A 19,420-nucleotide genomic window follows, 5' to 3' on the forward strand; every position below is an offset into this window, starting at 1 on the left:
GGGGGACTGATAGGATCTCCGTGTACCTGGTGGAAATGGTGAGGATGACAGTGATAATAGTTACCATTTATAATAGCTACCTGGACACCAGGAAGTAAGCCTGCCCGCAGAGTCTACCACCTGAACCACAGAACAGTGTTCCCGGTGTGGTCACTGGGATGGCCGATGTGGAGGGGGCTCTGCGGAGCAGGGTCCAGGAGACAACATTGCCAGCCCACTTCCCCATTCCAGGAAGGAGCATTACTGATTGAAATTTTGGATTGACTCAACAGGATTACTCAGAGGAGTGTGATGAACCCAGAGGAAAGGGCAGCTTCCCGGCCATGATCACCCCAGCTTATCAGAACGCCAAGAAAGCCAATGAACTCGCCAGTAATGTAAGTACCACCTTGGGGTGACCCACAGCACCACAGAGGCAGAGGCTCATGAACGCCTCCACCCACAGATACAAGTATCAAAACTGAGCCAAAATAGAATGTTGGGCCTCGCTTTCCATCCCCACTTCTGACATTCTTTTGTTTGGACTGTTTAGTCACATTGGTCTGCTTCAAAGGAGACTGTTCCAGACAAATGGCTTAATGCACTTTAGGTCAGTAGAAGCAAGAGCAAATGTGCTCCAGCCAGAGGGGCTGTTTAGGAGCCTTTGCCAAATAACTCTTCTAGAAATTGAGCACTTTAGGAGAACAGCTGATTGATATAAGTGCTATGATTATCAAACTGGGTTACACCAAGTGAGTAAAGTGATTTATTTGCAGAATATTAGTCTGCTGGCAGCCCTTGAAAGTTTGGCTATAATTAAACTAGGTAAAGTGACATAGACACTGTAGAACTAATATACCAACTTGAACTTGGTCTATAATCAGAAGCTGACTTTTATTTCACAGCCACTTTGAACCTCCTTCCCTCTGTCACTCTTCAGTTAGTACCCATTTACCCAGAATAGTGCATTTATGCCCTGAGAGGGGGAGTAAAAGACTCCTCACTCCCTTTGCCCCTCAGTGGCAGACTAGATGACACACGATGTTGAGACCCCATAGGATGGGGTTGGGGTTATACCTGTTGAATAATTGTTTTAACACTTTTCTTCATGCAGAATTAAAGTGTGAGGTATAAAAGTGTGAAAAGGGCCAGTGAAATGTTAATACCAAAGACTGTGTTCCTATCAGTGGTTTATGGCTGTAGTAGAGAAATACCCATATTATTTTTTTAATATTTTATTTTATTTTTTAAGATTTATTTAATTATACATATAAGAACTGGGGTACAGGCTAGAGTTGTGAGTTGTCTCATCAGAGACAGAGTGAGGAACAGAACAGGCGAAGCTACTGAAATACACTGCTGAGTGGAGCAGTGGGCGAGACGGGAGAGGTCTGCTGCGCCATGTGGGTAGCTCCCCGGCCAGGGATCGAACTCATGCTGCAGTGGCTGTGGATAGCTTCACAGGTTGCATCTTAACCCCTTGCGCCACCAGAGAGGTCCCCATATGATTTTTGCATTCAGAAAATTCTATCACGTATATGTTGACATTAAATGTGGGTTGATTTTGGAATGACTTCTCTCATGAGACTTGAAAACACCTCCAGACCCTCTTTATGTTTCTTTTTTTTTTTTCAGATAAAATACAGGCAAGACTTCAATAAGATGAAAGGCGCAGCCCATTATCACTCCCTACCTGCCCAAGACAACTTGGTCCTTAAGCGAGCTCAGAGTGTAAACAAGCTTGTGAGCGAGGTGCGTATGGGGACACTTGTACCTCTGGGCTGCCCCCTCCTTTGTCTCCTAAGGACGGTGACCCCTGAATAAAAAACCCCTGTATCTCCACACAAAGTTCACATGCGTTCCAGAGATTGAATATGTGATTTACAAGAGAACTTGGAATTAAACAAATCAAGTCTTCCTCTGATGGTTCCAAAGTCCTTTCCCAAATTCTCAGAGCTGTAGTTATTCAAAAGTTGGAGGCATCTTGATTGCAACTGCTGGAATGCTGCATGGGCATCTTTTGTAACAATATGTCCTTCCTCTAGAGTGGAAATCAAAGATCAGAAAGAGTGTTTAGAACATTTTGTTAGGATTGTTGTCAGGTCTGCAGGTCAGGACTGTGAACAGAACACTGAATTCCCCTTACTTTAGAGGCCGAATGGAGGTGTTTTGTTTAACCTACGCAGTGGTTGGGAGTTCCAGAATTGCTCAGATTTGTGGGCAAGGAAATATGGCCTCTAGTCCCATTTATCCTTTTCACACCACAGAGTCTCTCTTCCAGTATCTTCTCTCATATGCATTACCTGTTTGGCCCAAGGCTGTGAAAAGTATTCACCTAAGAAGGTGTGACTCAGAAACAGATATGCAAATATCCTAAGATATTTTTATGCTCAAGGCTCAAGGTCAGTCCTTTATCCCAAAGCTTTAACTTAACTGGTGGTGGTCTAGTCGTTATCACAAGGAGTGACATTTCTAGAGTCTTATCAGGAGCCTCAGATTTTTTTGAAGTGATAGATGGGTGCTAAGACCTTGGAATCTGCATTTTAACCAAATATCTCATGTTGTTCTGATGCTCTAGGCCTAGGGTCAGCAGGCTATGAGTTGAGTCTCAAAGTGGGCCTGTGGCCTGTATTTGTAAATAAAGTTTTATTGGAACACAGTCATATCATATTTGTTCACATATTGTCTATGGCTGATTTCAGGTTACAAGGTTAGAGTCAAGTGCTTGATGTAGACTGTGTTGCCTGCAAAGCCTAAAATATGTTCTATTTGGTCATTTATTGAAGAAATTCACTGACCCTTGGTCTTAAGCTCTAGTTGGGACCTCCACAAGCTTCAGATGCACACTTTGTCAGAGAGCTGAAAAGAATGAAGTGTCTTATTCTAGTTTATAGAAACATTTAGGGGTAGAACTGGAACTAGGAAGATGATAGTGCAGTTCTTCCAGCAGTAATAATAATTAACATTTTGGCTTTTTCTATGTGAATATACTGGAAACAAATATGTGACTATTAAAGCACATTTGTAGAATTAGAATTCAACTATATATACAGTTTTTTGGAATTTTTTTTTTACTTTAACATTGTGAGCATACTTTAAAAGGTATATTCCTGCCATGTTTTGTCAGCTATTATAACAAATTATATTTCCTCTGGTAAGAGGTCACAAGGGAAACTTCAGTTTCTTTTTACCCTTACTTTTATCCAGTAAGATAAATCAGGGATCCCTTTACTAATGGTAATATGTCTTCAGCTGCCTTCTCTAATTTCCTGGGATGACTTGGGGTCAAGTTAATAACTATAACTCACATTTTATATCCAGAAATTTTACACTCAGAGGGAGGGAGCTCAGCTATTAAAATGAGAAACATTCTCTGCATCTATGAGTCATGTCATTTATGGTACTCCTTTGTGAGATAACATCTTTGGTTAAAGATGTTATCTGTTGATGTGTCTGTTCTTAGAAGTAAATACATTGTAAATGTCCAGTGGGATTTCCATCTGTGTAACTAGCACCCAGATCCCAAAGAGCACATGGCCAGAGGTCCAGATATCCCCTGATACTCTACCTCCAGGCACTCCCACCAAGATCAACCACCTCCTGATTTCTAAAACCAGTTTTGTCATTTTTTGAGCTGCATGAAATCTTACCAGTATTTTTTCTTGGAAGGGACTCTGTCTGTCTGTGTCTATCATCTATTTACCTACTCACCCTCTCTTTAAATTTCAGAACAAAACTGATTATTTGATCATTTGCTTATTTATTACTAGAAAGGAAAACACTAACATACTCATGCTATGTATTTTAAAATCTGGGGTTAATCATTTTCTAAAAAATGGCCTAGTTGAGTCCTGGTGACATTTTCTATAATGACTCCAGTTTTGGTTCTATTGTGCCTCTGGTGTTTTGCTTTCCAAGGTGGAGTATAAGAAGGACCTGGAAAGTAGTAAAGGTCACAGTATCAACTACTGTGAAACACCTCAATTCAGGAACGTGAGCAAGATTTCAAAATTCACCAGTGATGTGAGTTTTCAATGATGAAGCATTGGTTTGGAATTTTTAAAAGTGACCTTCAATTGTAGGTCTTCTAAGGCATGGTCTATATGAATGTGTCTGTGTCTTGGAGAAGCATGGCTTCTTTAGTCTCAAATACCAAGAGCTTTGATTAAGGTTGCCTGTGGGGGCTGCTCTATGCACTGTTACATCCTGCCACATGCCTGGCCACACCTTGACCTTGAAGCCTCAGGGCAGCACTTGTCTTCTTGCATCCTTTGTGTCGAGTAGTGTCCCTTTCCGAATGGCAAACATCGACAAGGAGCCTGGCTGAGCATGTGACCTTTCCTCTCGAAACGACTTTGTGCTTTGTAGTTAATACATGATCTCATTGAACCTTCACTGTTACCCAGGGAGCCAGAAGTTACTTCCCCTTCATACAGAAGAGCAGATATATACTAGGGTGACATTGGCAAGTTTGGGGATTCCCACAGAAGGTCTAGGAAGCCTCCTTGAGAACATCAAGGACCAAAACTAGATTGTGTGATTTTAATTCTGCTGAGCTCCATATACTAGCAGGATTAAAAATTTCACGGGACTTCATAAGGCTTAGTGAAATGTTTACTTTGCATAAATGGTGGTTACGAGCATCAGCTTAGGGGCTGGCTGGCATGGTTCCATAATAAGACCAGTGGTCCATCCTGGGCAAATTGTTTCGTCTCTCTGAGTCACTCTGCCCATCTGTAAAATGGGTATGATAATTCCTTCCTCCTCATAGGGTGTTGTGAAGATTAACGGAGGTAAGTAGAACCAGGTCTGATATAGAAGTTATAGTACTTTTTTTGAATATTCTCAGTGCCTGGAAACTCAATGGCCTCCCAAGGTTGTAACGTCTTAGAAGTTACGCAGATTTTCCTAGTTATGACTTCTCATCATCCTAGGTTTTTTGTTTTTGTCTTCTCTTTATTTGAAAAGCTGTGTTTGGGACATAATATCAATTATTTCACATGGCTACAGTAGTGAGCAATCGGTGATATAAAAGTCACAGAATTTGACAAATCTCCGATGTTATCCATCATATATTTAGACATGGGAGTGATAGCATGGGAGTGATAGTAATCATTGTCTTCCCCATTTAGTGCACTCAGGTGAGCAGTGATTTTTACCAGCCCCCAGCCTGCAGCTTTGCATATATTGCCTGCACAATCGGTGCTTTATCATTGGGGACTCTACACTCTTTAGCTTTCACGTTGGAAAGATCTAGCATATTTACTACTGAAAATGATTTTAAAAGTCAGGTTTGTTTCATACTGTCTGTGCTCATAGATTCATGTGTGCTTGTTTTGCTCCCGTAGCTTATGCTTGCTTGACATTTAAGTTGTTGTTAAAAAGGTTGGTCTTACTCTTTATTTGGTGACACACCAACCATGTAATTAGGTTCTATTTAATTATTGTCTTCCCTATTTAGTGCATTCAGGTGAGCAGTCTATTGTCATCAAGTTGCAAGAAAATGCTTTTGTTCAAAGTTTTGTGTTCCCATGTAGAATAAATATAAAGAAGACTACCAGAATCACATGAGAGGTCACTATGAAGGCGTTGGTATGGACAGACGGACTCTCCACGCTATGAAAGTTGGAAATCTAGCAAGCAATGTGAGTTCTTTTGTGAAGGACAAGTAGTCCTGGGCACTTGCTGGGGTGAGGCCTGAGGAATTCAACCAATCCTTCTTTAAGCTTTCCTTTTAAAATAAATATCAGAGTTTTATTGTGTGAAGACTGACCCTTGAGGGTTTCTAAATGTTAACCAATATAATTGAGGCTAGGTAAAGGCCTTGGAATTTTTTAAAAATCATTTAATTTATCTTTGCTTTCTTTGGCTTAAACAGTACTTAAATCTACTAAATTAATCCCCTCTGAGAAGAAACTTTTGTTTTTCTGAGAGATAAAGAGAATAAAATGAGCATAATTCTTGTATGAAATTCTTCTAATTTCCAAAGTGTTTATGATTTATTTGGAGTTGGTTGGTTGATTGACTCATTGATTTATTCCACCAGTGTTCATTAAAGACCTCCTGTGACCAGACACAGGTCAGGGTGGTGGGACAACAACATAGAGCAGGTTCCCTGTTTTCCCCATGAATATAATCTGTTCATCTTTCTTTGGCTTTGTCAATTCAATTTATAGGTTTGCAAATGCCAAACTGTAAGTCTGAGAGGTAAAGGACACTTAAAAGTAACTTATTTCATTATTAGAACATACAAATGTCAAATTCCTCTGCTTGAGAATGTCAAGTTTTGCTTTTAGAAAAAGAATATTAAGTAATCTGCAGATTCTACTTTTCATTTATTTTCTTGGGGCTAGCTAAGAAGTCTTTTCATGTACACTTTTCATTTTCAGTGTGCAAATGTGTCTTTCTAACAAAACTACAAGGGTGTCTTAATTAGTGAAAAAGATAAAATAAATGTACATATGGAAGTTGACTAATTTTGGATTCATTAAGGGGAAAATGTAAATTAATTAAAAGCAAAAGTGTGCACATAATTTGTTTTTGTTGGTGAAAATGAGTTCATTTTATTTCTGGTTACTTTTAAAATATTTCCTATGACATTCCACAAAGGTCAAAAGAAGTGGGAGCTAATGTCTCTTTTCTGGCTCTTTCCTGGGGTTTTAGGTGGCTTACAAGGCCGACTATCAGCACGATGTCATTGACTATAACTATCCGGCCACTCTCACGCCTTCCTATCAAACCACGATGAAGCTGGTTCCCTTGAAAGACGTAAGTCCTCTTCCAGTAGCTTTTCTGCTTTGTTTCTTGCCTCTTCCTCCTGTGAGGTGATTCTTGGGCAGTAAGATGGAAAGAGACAAGATACAACAGTGCAGAGGAGAGTGAAGGGGCCAAGAAAGTAGAACTTGTTCTCCCAAGGAAAAGTCCATTTGTACGTGTTTAGAAACTCTTGGATTTTCAGTATAAGGTGGGATCAAATCTGGCTCTGTCTTAAAAACCCTGAGGTTCTATTTCAACTCTTAGTATTTAGTGGACTTTGTCTGTTGCTGGGCACATTTAAGCACCTGTTCCTTAGCAAGGATGAACAGTTTTTTAGTTTTTTGTGTTTTTTTTTTTTTAATTTTGGAATTATTTAAGGACTGAAGGAATTTCTGAGAAGTAATAATTTTGCCTTCATATTTTTCTCAGGAACACTTGGGAAATAAATGTAAAATAATACATATCACTTACTTACTATAGCAGTGATTTTACTTATTTTTAGTTTGACTCATCCCCAACAAAATATGTATAGTTAATTAAATTTATTATTTTCTAATTATAAGAATTTTACTATAGGTTTACTAGAGAAAATTTAGAAAAAATAGAGAGAAACATACAAAAAAAGAGAATGATTGTCTACTCTTTTAAAAATTACCTAAGGCGGGTTACTTCTTTTTAAGGGGGGTCATGGATGTTAGTACCAGTTAATGTAATCAATGGGTCATTTGACTAATAATTCAGCATATATTTATTGTTGTGCCCAGTGTACCTCAGCCTCACATTCCTTTGGGGTCAGTTCACTCCAATCTTGACTTGCGTTTTGTTGTCATTAGTAGGTCTTCAATCTCTCTTTCCTTTGCTCCATGTGGGGGTATTGGTGGCTTAAACTGGCATCTCCAGTTTAAGCACAGGCTACAGGGCAAGTAAACCCAATCATTTTCAAGTGCTAATTCCATAAGTAAAAGGGGCTTTCCAAGCATGGAACAAAGAAATAGATAGTAAAGGAATATAAGGGCCAAAAATTTGCTTAATTTTGTAGGATGTTTGGTTGAATTGACTCATTCATTTCACCTCATCGAAACACACAGTTCGGTCTGATTATCAAACCTCCTTCCTTTCTATTTTGGCTGCATATATCACCTGGGAAACTTGAGGATCCAGAGCACCTCATTAAAATTTAAGTGTGTGCTTTGCAGTAGAATTTTATAAATCATGCTTAATACACAAGCAAAATGAGAGAGGTTCCTACACCTCTATAAGCCCATTTTAACATGACTTGCTATTGCATTTATTGATACAAGACTGGATCAAACCATGTACCACCAATATAACCAGCATGCCTGGGGAAGTCTGATAGAAGATTTAAACTAGATCAGATTAGAAATATCTCAATTGGAAGGAGATGTTGGTTCTAAATTTGCTGCTTGTGAGCCAGGTCCAGGATGCAGAGGTTTTGTTTGGCTACAAATAAGAGTTAAAAATAATTGTGTTTCAACCAATATGTAGAAATCATGAGCATTTGCTTAGGAAACTGTTGCTGTGGTTCCTGCCTTCCAATTCTGACCACTTTAGTGGTCAAAAGCTTGGGAAATCCATTTACAAGAACATTTGTGGTCTCTGTGTGGTAGCCTTAGAGTGGTCAAATAACTATGAATTAAATAAACAAGCACAAGTCCTTAATTAGAGAGCATTCCCTTAAGATGGATTTAATAAACATTAATAACATTAAAATGAGACTCTGTCCTCCATAAACAGACCCATCAGAAAGTAGACAGAAGCAATGGCCAACATCTGTGATGTTGCAAAGATGTGATTAATCACGGCCACTGCTAATGATGTCCTGCAGAGGAAAGTAATTGTGCTCTGCCATATATTTAACGCAGAATTATCGGAAGGAACATGCTACTTAAAAAAGTTTTCCTGACACTTTATCTTGCAAAATTCTGCATTCTGATAGACTCTTTATTATGAGATAATTTTCTCTCTGAATTAATGCATTAGGAAGCCACTGTAATCTCATTAACGGTTGACATTGAAATGACTTTGTATTTCTTACTTTTCCCTGCATATCCCACGTCCAGCACTCAGAATGTGCAAACAACTTTCTTCCTGTGTCTTTAACTAAAAAGTACAAAATAATACTGTCCTTATCTCCACATCCAGCAAGACACTCTGTGGCTCAGTGTCGGGAGCTCTCAGTTTTCCCTGTTCTCAGAGTTAATTTGTAAGTCATTTGTTTGCACCTGGGATACATTTCCCTGTCTAAACAATGTTAGCTCTGCCTATGGGAAACCGCTGGTGCATCTGTAAAAGAATAAGTAATAGTTCCACCAACTTTGGCAAATCAGGTTTGTATTGTTGAAGTTGAGAGCCATGTTGGGAGGAAGACTGCTGAGATCTGAATCCCAGCTCTGACACCAGCTGTGTGATCTTGAACAGGTCTCTTGGGGTCTCTGTGCCTCAGTTTCCACATTGCAAGGGAGAGCTAATAACAGCACCCACTGTGACTTTGAGGATTAAGTCTATAGATATGTATAAAAGCACTTGTAATGGTGCCTGGCACACAGTGTTATTTTATCATAATTATTATTAACTGACACTGGGACAGGCAAGAATGGGGTGAGGACAAGGAAGAGGAGGTGGATACAAGCTGTCCTTTAGTCAATTTCAGCTGGGTGAGTGGATTTTCAAAGTATTGAGTGTTTGGAAAGAATTTTAAAATTGCAAGATCTTACATAATAATATGGGTTTGGGTTTCTTTGGGATGACTGGAAAATTTGGCCACTCTGGTTCTCACACTGATGCACAATTGCTTTCTCTTAGAACTGAGCAGTGGCAGGTGCCCTTTGCCACAATCCCCGCCCCTCCTTACTGTTCCTCAACATGGAAGCCAGACATGGAACTCAGACTAATGCTTCACTTGTATACCCAGCTGATTCTCATACTTTGTCACCTTTGGTCTCCAGAGACTCCCTAAAATGGGATGCCACCCAGAAAGCTGGTAACAGAAGGTAGTAGCTGGCAGATAGAGTAGCAAAGACATCCATCTCCAGCTTAGAGAGACAGGAAATGGCAGGGAAGCTTGGTGGTGGTCATGGATGGGTCCCTGTGAAAGGCAGAGCCAGCTGGCAGAGGTGTATGATGGAGGTAGAATTCAGGACAGATGGCAGCACTGGGATGCAGGAAAGGAGTATGGAGTTTACAGATAGAACTAAGGTCTAAAGAAGCTGCCACACGGCTTGGGATGCTGGATGAGGGCCTGAGTTTCAGGCAACAGAGCTGAAGTAGTGAGCAAATAAGGGTGGGGTGGGGTGGCGCCCTGATTGCTGAGGACAAAACCAGGGCCTCTTTGACTGAAACACCTCACCTGGAGTCTGTCAGCAGAGAGGCTCAATGTCAGAACGGGGTCTGGGAATTAAGACCCAACTGAGGTGGCTACATAGGCAGGACTGAGTTGGGGTGTGCTCAGCCTGCACAGAAGTCTCTGTGCAGAGCAGAAATGAATGAATGCATGAATGAGTGAATGAATAAACAAATGGATGGGGGTGGGGACCAGGCAGTCACAAGAAAGGTCAGGATGAGTTCACTTTCCTTCCTTTACCTGGATTTAGGGCCAACCCTAGTTAAATTGTGGAAGAGCTCGTTTGCCACACCCAGCCTCGTCCTGTTCTTCACCACCTGCATCCTGACTCCCCTTCACCTGCGCAGGTCTCAGGGGCTCCGCTCAGCTCACCACAGCCCTCATGACCTGCCCCCAAGCCTCAAACAGATTCCTTTGCCACTCTGCTCAAGTTCCTGTTCTCTCTGCAGCAGATCTTGGGCACATTCGGAGGAAACTAAGATGATGAAATGAATATATTTTTAAGTGAAAATGAATAATAATCTTTAACTCTCTGAAGTGCAATTTGTACTTTCAAAAGAGAAAATTCACAAACTCCCAGTATCAACATGGCAGAAACCAGGAGTCCATGCAGCGGCTTGCCCTGGAGGTTCCACCCTCTTCTCTTCTGAACCCCCTCTGCCATGAAAGTGCTGAGAATAGGGCAGTCCCATTGGGGGCGCGGGCCAGGCCGGGACTGGGTGTGCAGTCAGAAGACGTGTGCAGCCGGGATGCGCTGTTGCCCCCATTTAAGCTGTGTGCTTGGCCTGGGTTGGATGTCTGTGCTCTTTCATTTTTCTTTCCCTTTGAAAAAAAAAAAAACCTTTCCTTTTGAAGTGTAAGAGATAGGTAGAAACGTACCTGAATATCGATCTATAGCTTGAATGGTGCTGAGTGACCTGTGTGTGTAATTTCCTTGGGAATGTGTCAAGGATAGGATTGTTGCCAGACTTTTCCAAAGGGGCGGTGGCAACCTGAGCTTCTGTCGGTGCTGCAGGAGCTTCCTGGGCTCCACACCTTTGCCAACACGTGGTTTTGCCGGCAGTTGGTTTTCACTCTTCAGGCCAGGGTGGAGGATGTGGCTTCTGGCTTTAAAAGGCCTTTCTCTGGCCAGCGATGAGGATGAGCACTGTCCTATGTTCACTGGCCATTTAGTTGACATCTCTTTTGAGCTGAGTGACCTGTTCTGGTCACTCGCTCTTCAAGGTACCGTTTTCTCTCTGTGGGTCTCCAGTGACTGCTGGTCTCCAGTTGGAAACTTTGATTCTTTTTCTGGTGGTTGAGAATCACCACTCTGCTGGGCTTAGAGGGAGGGAGCTAAGTCCATTTTAGAGCTAAGAACAAGTGACTCCTCCCATGCCTGCTTGTACCCAGGTCAACTACAGGCAAAGCATCGACAAGTTGAAGTACAGCTCTGTGACCAACACCCCTCAGATTGTTCAAGCCAAAATCAATGCCCAGCAACTGAGTCACGTAAGTCACCCCTCAGCCCCTGCCTTGCAGATGGGGGATTTTGGGATTGTTTTGTAGCCTCTGAATATCTGATTCCCCAAATATTTGACTTTCATGACTAGAGATACACACACACACACACACACACACACACACTTTATTGCAACCAGGAAATTAATGAGCCCTCCTTTTAAACTTTTTATTATAGAAGTTTTCAAGTACATTCAAAAGTAGGCAGAATAGCACAGTGAACCCCACATGCCCATGATCCGCTTCAGTGACTGTCAACTCAGGGGCTTTATCAAGATCCCATCCATTCCCCTCACCCCAAGTTATTTTGAAGAAAATCCCAGGTATTCTATAATCAAATCCTTAAATATTTCAGTATGAATCTTTAAAAGAGAAAAGTTTTGTCCATTTATTGCGATATATTGTATCCCAAACCAAACAATAATTCTTAATATCACCAGTGATCAACACTCAGAATTCTGATAGTCTCATAGGTGATCATTTTTTCCCTTTTACCAGTTTCTTTGACTCATGATCCAAGAAATATCCTGTGATGGCCTCTTCATCTTAAGTTTCCCCCTTCACTCTTTTCTTTTCTCACAAGTTGTTCTTTGAAGAAACTGGATTGGTTTATTGTGTGAAGGCCTCCAGAGTCTGAACTTTGCCCATTGTGCTTTGGCGGGAGGGCAGGAGGCGGGGCGGGAGGTCCACTGCCCTCTGAAAGGCCCATAAAATAGTAGTTGGTGCTCTAAGTTTGATGGGTTCAGGGTCAATTTTGGGCAAGACACCTTCTCAGATGATGCTGGTTCTGCCCTTGGGAATCGCTTCTTTTGTGGGATTTTAAATGATAGCCATTAGATAATCCTTCTGCATACAGGCCCTGCAGAGAGAAGGATGTTTATAAGCAACAGCTTGAAGAATGTTTCCTGTCCTCAGGTGCTTCAGAGCAGAGTTGGTGATCTCCAACGAGAAGCCACAGGGAGATTGTGCACCAGCTCTTCACTTTGCACCGTTGTCCTGCTTTGCTTCTCATTGGGCATCTTCAACCTGTTATCTCAAAACACTGTAAAAATAACAGGTTTCCTTGTAAAATCCTTTTTCCAGAAATTTCTTCTTCACCATCAGCTTAAGGAGAAAGGAAAATGAGAGTATCTTCTCCAAAGCTCTCCAAAGTCCATGTAAAGCTTTGATTTACCTTGAGGATTTACTTTAACTCCAACAGGTGAATTACCGTGCTGACTATGAGAAAAATAAGTTGAACTACACGCTGCCGCAGGACGTGCCTCAGCTGGTGAAGGCCAGAACCAACGCTGCCCTGTTCAGTGAGGTAAGCAAGCAAAACGGGCTTACCTACAGGAAGGTGGGGGTGACGTACAGTCGTGAAAATGCAAATGCCAGTTGGTTCAACAAACAAGGACTGTTCTGTCTGTGAGTTTCATCTAAGTAAGTATCATGCTACAATTTTGAATTTTGCTGCCTCATGGCCTGTGACAATTCAGTGGGGATAAATTGTCACAGCAATTGAATCCCCATTATCTGTGTGTACAGTGTGTACTTACACACACACACACACACACTCACACACACACTCTAGCCTTCTGCCTGGGGACTTCTAACTAGTGCTTTGCTGTATGGGCAAATTTTGAGTTTTAAAGAGATCAAGCTTAAGTCATCAGCTTCTCCCTAGACCACACATAGGCTGTGATGAAGGTTCTCATTCTGAATGGGGTTTGTGGAAGGTGAAGGAAAGAAAGAATACTTCTGGAATGCTTACCCTACACTGGGTCCTGGGATTATCCCATTATTGTAGGGGCACAGGGTGGCTTTGGGGTCAGACAGCCCTGGGTCATACCTACCGCTTTTAACTCATTATGGACCTACATGATCTTTTATGTCTCTGAGCTCACCGGCCTGAAGTCAAGATTTACAGTTGATGAGTAAAAGTCACTCATGAAAGATTCACAGTATCTCTATTGTATTTAATCAGTTTAAGGTCTGTCTTCATATATTATGTCCAATGAATTCCCACAACAACTCTGAGACATAGCCTAGAATATTCTTTTTGCAAATGTTTAACTGAAACCTAAAGAGGAAAAGTGATTTGCCCAAGGTTACATGAACAGGGGTACAGAGCTAGAAGTCACCTGATCTTCCCTCTCCCTGTCCCATTACATGGCCTAGCATGACCCTCTGCTATCGAGTCAATTAGCTGTGTTAATGATTGCTTTGATCATTTTCATATAATAGCCAAGATTCCGGTCTGTTGAAACATGGAGAAACCAACTTTGTTGTTTTTTTTTGCATTTTTCTTCAACTTTTGGCAAAAATATGGAAAGCGACTCCTATTCACCCATTTATTTTTTTGTCAGGTTAAGTACAAAGAAGGCTGGGAGAAGACAAAGGGGAAAGGATTTGAGATGAAGCTGGATGCCATGTCTCTGCTGGCTGCCAAAGCCTCTGGAGAGCTCGCTAGCAATGTAGGTTTCCTCTCATTAACTCAGAAATGCATAGGAGATGGCCCCCATCAAAATGTCAGTGGTCCTGCTGCAAAAAATAATGACTGTTAACAATGTAAACATAGCAATACTTTAATCTTCTTTTGGATTCATGAAAGACTGGGAGGGTTTTTTTCAGAATTGTTCCCTTGCTCTTGTTAAAACCAGAACCCCTTGGGTAGCAAAGTTTCTCTCTCACTCACAATAGACTTTCTTCCTTCTCTCAAGATTAAGTACAAAGAAGAATATGAAAAAAACAAAGGCAAAGTCACAGGGGCCTCAGACTCCAGGCTTCTGCACTCCCTGCAGGTGGCCAAGATGAGCAGCGAGGTAAACGCTTTTCTACTCCTTCGTGTTGTATGACTTGGAAAGTTTTCCCTGGGCCTACTTCATCTGAGACTGTTACCATTTTTATTGACTTTCACCTGTAGTTTCTTTTCTGGCTTGCACAAGCAGTTTGTTCACTTTATTTTGCCAAAACATGCTCTTCTTTAAACATAGATAGAAATGTGGCCCCTAAGGGTGACCAACTATAGAGGTGTTGGGCTGCATCTATTCAGTCCAAGATGTTTATCAAGCAACCACTATGTCCAAGAGGAACTCTGGACATTAAGAACCAACAACACCTGCCAGGTTCCTGTTTCATGGAGCTTAATCTACTGGGAGAGTCAGGGAGTAATCATCCTACTTATTGTGGCAATGCCCTAGGTGAACCCTGTGGCCACAAACAAAATATTTAGCCAACAACTGCAGCATCCAGGCTCTAACACTCAAAATGATGCTGCTTATAAACTGTATTGGCTGGAGATTAACCTTAGTAAATATCACTTACAAAAGTCTCTGGGGAAGGAGAGTTCTGCTAGCGGGGTCAGACTTGGTTTCTAATCAAGATGTACCTGTCAGTGCTGAACAGGCAGAAAGGACACAGGGGCATCGGATTTCTGTCTTAAAATTGCCTGCTATAAGCTCTGACCAGCTCATACTGCTCCCATGTTGCAGACAGACACAATTACCTGATAAGTTATTAAGCAGGTGTGGTTTGAGTAGGATGAGAGAGTTGGCCCCTGGGTCATCATTATGGCGGTGTCCATAAAACAAGCCCAAGGAAAAGCCCATCATCATGAAACATACAGAGACATTGAAAATTTGGCTTCAGTGTAGACAGAATAAATTGGTATTTCACATTTGTAGCTGGAGAAACCAGAGCCAATAAAATAGTCTTGTCCAAAGTCATATAGGAGTAGTCGTTGTGGAGGGATAGAGAATTTGACCCTAGAAGTCTTACTTACTGGCACCATACCGCTTCTACTCTAGCACACCACCTGTCCTCACTACCAACACCATCACACCACCAACATGATCGCCACCACCACCACCCGTCACCACCGTCATTATCAACATCATTGTCACAATACCATCACTACCGTCACCATCATCACCACTGTCATTACAATCAACATTATCACCAACACTATCAACACATCACCATCGCCACCATCAGCCATTGTCATTGCCATCCTCCTTGTTAGCATTTATCAAGTATGTGCTATATGCCAGCCCCCCACTAAGCCAGTTTCAGCCACTATTTCATTTCTTATCATAACAGTCATCAGAGAAAAATGAGCCCATAGAGAAGTGAGGTACCTTTCCAGAGGTCATCCAGTTGACAAAGGGCAGATCAGTTTTGAACTTAAGCCTCGCCAACTCTGGAACCCACGCTTGTTATTCTGCTTCCTTGAGCTTCTACAGAAACCATGGATAGAATGAATGTTTTCCTCCTAGAACAGCCAGATAAAAAAGATTTAGGACAAATAGGAGGCATTCCTCCCAAAGACAAAGTAGTGTGGGAACATAGCTTCCAGCCCTGCTGCTTTTCAGAACCAGGCCTTGGGACGCACCTTTTGATGGATGGTGGCATTGCCCAGAGTCCAGTATCTCATGACAGCCTGGGCTTCTTGCCTGTTTCTACCTTACTCCTGTGACAGCAGCCTTCCAGTAATGGGTATTGTTGATCCATTCAAGGTTGAATACAAGAAAGGCTTTGAGGAGAGTAAGACCCACTTTCACCTGCCCATGGACATGGTAAATATCAGGCATGCTAAGAAGGCTCAAGCTCTGGCCAGTGACCTGGACTACAGGGAAAGACTTCATGAATACACTGTGCTACCCCAAGACATGAAGACCGAGTGGGCCAAGAAAGCTTACGGGCTCCAGAGTGAGGTAAGCCCATGCTTGTTGCCATGCATCTCTTGCCATTGGTTACAGTGGCACTTGGGAAGAGATTTTGAATCTGTGCATGAATATATTACATAACTCAGAGGACTAGGACTAGGAAGAACTGTGGAGATGTGGGCAGATAGAGATAGTCTATATAAAGATAGATGGTCTAGATAGAGATAGATGGTCTAGATAGAGACAGATGGTCTAGATACAGATATGTAGCCTAGATACAGATAACATATCTATGGAGGTACAGGATAGGGGGTTGGAGCTCAGGGCTACTGTGAAAGTCAGGATGTGTTGGTACTAGGGATGAGCAAAGGGGGAGCAATTGTTGGAAATGATAAGTAAATCTTGGAAATCTAGCAGATTGGTAGATAATGCCCTTGGTCAAAAAAGTTTCATGTTTCTCTATTTTGTTAAGGTCTTAGTGTTTCAGAGCTCAGGTACAACATGTTGTTCTGGTTACAAAGTGGATCCACGACTTCACACCCCTCCAAGCAGAGTTGGGCTGACTCTAAAAGAGTAAGGAACAGCTGTCTTAGGAAGACAAATATAGGAACAAAGATCCTTCTAGGTCTCTGTCAATGGGCCTGCTCATCCTATGTCTCATCAGAGCCTTTTCTTTCTCTTGCAGCTGCAATACAAGGCTGACCTGGCATGGATGAAGGGGGTCGGGTGGCTGACCGAGGGCAGCCTCAATTTGGAACAGGCCAAGAAGGCTGGACAGCTGGTTAGCGAGGTAACCTGAGCCTAGCCCACTGGTTTTTAGAAGTTCTCAGCCCCTGAGTCACCATAGAGAGTGATCTTTCCTCTGATTCCATCCCCCCAACCTCCAGCCCCAGGCTTATTTTGAGTCAGATTTAGAGGTGTGCTTCTATTTTGCACCCGTGGCATACCCTGAAGGAACTTTGCAGACCCTTAAGCTCCCTGGGGAGGTATTTATGAGCTGCCCACCAATTGAAGTATCGGTTGCATCCAAGGACCAGCTCAGAAGGTTGACACTCAGCCTATGGGAAACATGTTTGTTGAGTGAGGAGCATGTGATTCCCTCGGAACCAGGGTCTTATTTGGAGGTCAGCTCTCCCGTTGCACCCGTGCCTCACACTCACTGCAGGCTCTGGACAAGTCACTCCACCCTGTGATCCTCTTTCTCATATAAAAATGAGAAAGTTGGGCAGGATGCCAGTCCAAGGTCCCGCGGCTCTAAGCCTGCGCTTCTCTTCATACCATGGAAAGCAGTTTTGGCAGCAGGCAGAGAGGATTTCTGAAGGGCATTTCATTTGGAAATGTGACTATTTCAGGAATGCTCTTAGGATCTTCAGAGGGGATTTGTTAGGAAGCCAGGAAGCCTGAGTCGGCTTGTCTCTTGCCAATGGTAATAGTGATGACAATAGACAACAACTGTGGACCCAGAATAATTGCATAGTCATTGCTTCTGGATGACTGAGTGCGTGACATACTTCTGGCTTATTCATTGCTCACAACAGCCCTATCTGAGTAGATATTATTATTAATTTATTAATGTCACCATTTTATATCTGAAGAAAGGGAACAAAGTCACATTTCGAGTAAGTGGCAGAGCTGCTGTCTGTACCGTGTGTTTGACCTGATGCCCCAGGGCTTGGCCATTAAACAATATTATATCCCCAAAGCAAACATTCTTATTTACTCTTATTTTTATACTGCACTCGCTTTCTCAGCTGCAGACACATCACAGGTTAGAATAGAAAAATGAAGCAGGTAGAGATAAGGAAGAACCTAGGAAAATGCTTGGTCACAGAACTACATTTGCATGGAGAGGTGCCTGCAGGTGGCCGGGACAGCACCGTCCTAATGCAATGGGGTCCCTTTTCTTTGGAAACAGAAAAACTACAGGCAGAAGGTGGATGAGCTGAAGTTCACCAGTGTGACTGACAGCTCCCAGATGGAGCACGCCAAGAGGAGCCAGGGCCTGCAGAGTGGGGTGAGTCTTGGCTGCCCTTCTCCCCCAAGCTGTGGTATCACGGTTCTGTGATCCTCTGGCGACAGCAGCAGGCGCCCAGCCACCATGCAGGGGCCAAAGAGCCTCCCTTTGAATAAGCTGGAGCCCTGTCTTCCCTGTCATCAGAGACTCCTTGATTCTGGAGCCAGGAAAGAATTACCTTGGAGGGGATGACATTTGCTTGTGGGATATGTGCATTTCATATTCACTTGTTCACAGGGGCCCGGGGGAGAACAGAGAAACCCCACATACGTTATTTACCCATTAATATCGGTTGCTTTATGCCCCCACCTGCACTATACACAGTTGTCGTCGTTGCTACCACCTGGCCAAGTTTTCCCTCCTTAGGGTCCAGGTACACTTGCCAGAAAGGACACTATCAACTAACTGAGGCAGCAGCAAGCCACTGTTTGGACAGTCAAGTTGAAGGGTGGCAGGAAGGGGGGAGAGAAAGAGCAAGAGTTTTCTCTAGTTTCCATGGAAAACTAGATGTTCACTAGTTGTCTTTTGGTCCCTGCTCACTTCCCAGGTGTCAGTACCTGCAAAAGCATTGGGATTGATTTTGGGGGTACAGGAGGCAGAGTATGTCTCTTATTTTCCCCAGTCAGGGAGCCCTCTGGTGGGCTATTTCTATAGCTGTAGACAATGTGGATGGGCACAACTTGAGGCTGATGCCTTCTTAAGGGAATGGGGTGCAAAGATCTTAGAGGAGTTTTGAGGTTAGCCCCTTGGCCACATTCTCTCCCCACTCCTCACTACTGTCTCTCCACCCCCATCACCTCTCCTGCCAGCCCGCATGTGGTCGGGTTGGTTTTGCAGTGGACTTCTGTGCCAGTCTCAGGAGGGCCAAGCAGACATAAAGACCCACTAGTGATGCTGGACAACACCCTACTCCCCTTTAACCCCCCCCCCACCTTTCCCTATGCCCCTAATCTACTGCTCTCTCCCAACAGGTGGCCTACAAGGCAGAAAACGAGCAGTCCATGCATCAGTACAACATCAGCAAAGATGAGCCTCTCTTCTTACAGGCCCGAGCCAATGCTGCCAACCTCAGCGAGGTACTGCGAGGGGGAGGGGAGTGCGTGGCCCTGGGCTCTGCTTCCCCACGTAGGTGCCCAGGCAACAAACCGCACTGGCCACCCAGGG

General features: G+C 42.9%; 1 protein-coding gene across 2 annotated transcripts in view; it reads left to right on the forward strand.

Moving 5' to 3' along the window:
* Nucleotides 1-19,420, forward strand: part of NRAP (nebulin related anchoring protein) — a 63,779-nt gene that overhangs the window by 10,089 nt on the left and 34,270 nt on the right. For both annotated transcript variants that reach the window (XM_037497033.2, XM_037497035.2), the window contains exons 10-22: nt 273-377; nt 1,615-1,731; nt 3,898-4,002; nt 5,517-5,624; nt 6,643-6,747; nt 11,489-11,587; nt 12,798-12,902; nt 13,945-14,052; nt 14,299-14,400; nt 16,093-16,290; nt 16,928-17,032; nt 18,158-18,256; nt 19,228-19,332. In XM_037497033.2, coding sequence (XP_037352930.1) covers nt 273-377; nt 1,615-1,731; nt 3,898-4,002; nt 5,517-5,624; nt 6,643-6,747; nt 11,489-11,587; nt 12,798-12,902; nt 13,945-14,052; nt 14,299-14,400; nt 16,093-16,290; nt 16,928-17,032; nt 18,158-18,256; nt 19,228-19,332 — 1,461 coding nt within the window. The remainder of the gene's footprint in view (nt 1-272; nt 378-1,614; nt 1,732-3,897; nt 4,003-5,516; nt 5,625-6,642; nt 6,748-11,488; nt 11,588-12,797; nt 12,903-13,944; nt 14,053-14,298; nt 14,401-16,092; nt 16,291-16,927; nt 17,033-18,157; nt 18,257-19,227; nt 19,333-19,420) is intronic.

Source organism: Talpa occidentalis, unplaced genomic scaffold, assembly GCF_014898055.3.
Source record: "Talpa occidentalis isolate TD23 unplaced genomic scaffold, MPIMG_talOcc4v2.1 talOcc4.8, whole genome shotgun sequence".
NCBI lineage: Eukaryota > Metazoa > Chordata > Mammalia > Eulipotyphla > Talpidae > Talpa > Talpa occidentalis.